The 1,839-nt window shown below is 53.7% G+C and overlaps 1 protein-coding gene across 1 annotated transcript; it reads left to right on the forward strand.

The window, feature by feature from the left end:
* The first annotated feature begins 411 nt into the window (after nucleotides 1-411).
* LOC141041506 (uncharacterized) lies at nucleotides 412-1,225 on the forward strand. The gene has a single exon (XM_073507779.1). It carries the CDS (start codon nucleotides 470-472, stop codon nucleotides 1,007-1,009), a length of 540 nt encoding a protein of 179 aa, XP_073363880.1. The 5' UTR covers nucleotides 412-469; the 3' UTR covers nucleotides 1,010-1,225.
* Nucleotides 1,226-1,839: the final 614 nt, after the last annotated feature.

Here is a 1,839-nt window from a genome sequence, read left to right on the forward strand (position 1 = left end):
GAGGCAACCATCTCGATCGACGTGGTATATATCCAAGGAGCAAGCGATGGACATGTTGTGAACTTGCTGACCGACCTGAGGGTGCAAGCATAATGCCAGCTGAGGGACGCGATCGACCACCGCACGAGTCGACCACCAACCGAGTAACTGGCCAATGACGTGGATCAAATCGACGGTCGACGCATGCATGCATGCAGTGCATGGCGTGATCAGCCGACGGAGTTTTAATTCGCCATCTGCAAATTCGGCGCGCCAAATGAGCCGGTCTCTCCTTGTCTCGCTTCACTGCGCCGATCGACGGCCGACCACCACCACCAATGGAGCATTCAACCAGATCATCCATCGAGCTGTGCCGTGCCGACCAATGCGGAGCGGAGGCCTATATAAGTCATGCGTCGCCAGTTGCATCCATCCATCGAGCTGCTACTTCACGCCAGCAGGCAGCTCAGTTCATAGAGGAGACTCAAACATGGCAGCTCCGAGAGCATTCTTCCTCGGCGTCTGCGCCGTGCTGCTGGCGGCCACCGTCGCCAACGCCGAGGCGGCGTCCATGGTGGTCGGCCTGGCCAAGTGCGCCGGCTGCACCAGGAAGGACATGAAGGCCGAGGAAGCCTTCAAGCGTCTCCGGGTGGCGATCAAGTGCAGGAACGTCCACGGCGAGTACGAGAGCAAGGCGGTGGGCGGCCTCGACCGCACCGGCGCCTTCAGCGTGCCCCTGGCCACCGACCTCCACGGCGCCGACTGCGTCGCGCAGCTCCACAGCGCCGCCTCCAACGCGCCGTGCCCCGGCCAGGAGCCGTCCAAGATCGTGCCGCTGTCCGAGGGCACCACCACCTTCGGCGTCGTCGCCGGCGCCAAGACCACCGCCACGCCGTCGGTGGCGTCCCCGGAGTGCGCGTCGGCCTTCTGCCCCTCGACCACGCACAACATCGGGAAGAAGCCCCGCGGCGGCGGCCACCACAAGAAGAAGCACAACCCGCACAAGCCGGAGACCAAGGCCCTGCCGTAAACAGAACTCCATCCGACTCCATTGAAATCCCCATGATTTCGTTCTGTCACCGTGTGCTATTTACGATTTCAGTGTCTGCAGAACTCAGCAGAGTTCAGAATAACACGATTATAAGAAGGACAGACGGATCTGCGTGTGTCACGGTGTATCCTTCTTACCAGTGTTTGTAATATCAGTGTGATTTTTCTACGGGAAACAAGAAGTTATCGTAATAAATCAAGTAATATATCCGGTTTTGATGGTTCAGGGTTGAAACTTAGCCGGTTTAGAGTTTAGGGTTGAATCTTATAGATAAACCAAAGAGATCAGAGCTATAATATGGTACTTACAGGGCTTCCAAACGCGGCCAGCAAGTCATGAACATGACAAACAAACGATTAAGATTACAACGGGGGAACACAAAGTCATTACTACAAGTCATGAACATGACAAACAAACGACATCATACCTGGAGCAACATTATCCAAAAAGCACCCCCAGTAATGAACTCCATATAAGATGAGAAGATAGCATAGTGCACAATGAACAAGAACCACGTAGTGAGCAACCAGCAGGGTCGCACATTCAAATTTAAGGAGAGATTAGGTGTCTGCTGCTGAATGCATCCTGAACTCTGACGGATCAAGGTATGACATATCAGTTCAAGAAACCCCAACATATGAGTTTAGGCCTACCAAGTGCATCACTGTAGCTACAGAGAATTTCTGCATGGCGTATGATATCGAGGGAGCTTCGCAAAAGTTTCTTCATGCCATTCTGTAATGGACTGCAGACTGCACATTACATATCTTAGAGATTACCACAATCTCCACAGAGTTCCGTATCAAATC

Source organism: Aegilops tauschii, chromosome 2 (assembly GCF_002575655.3).
Source record: "Aegilops tauschii subsp. strangulata cultivar AL8/78 chromosome 2, Aet v6.0, whole genome shotgun sequence".
NCBI classification, from domain to species: domain Eukaryota; kingdom Viridiplantae; phylum Streptophyta; class Magnoliopsida; order Poales; family Poaceae; genus Aegilops; species Aegilops tauschii.

Coding starts and splice junctions, on each gene's coding strand:
- LOC141041506 (XM_073507779.1), top strand. CDS start 470: ATGGCAGCTCCGAGAGCATTCTTCCTCGGCGTCTGCGCCGTGCTGCTG.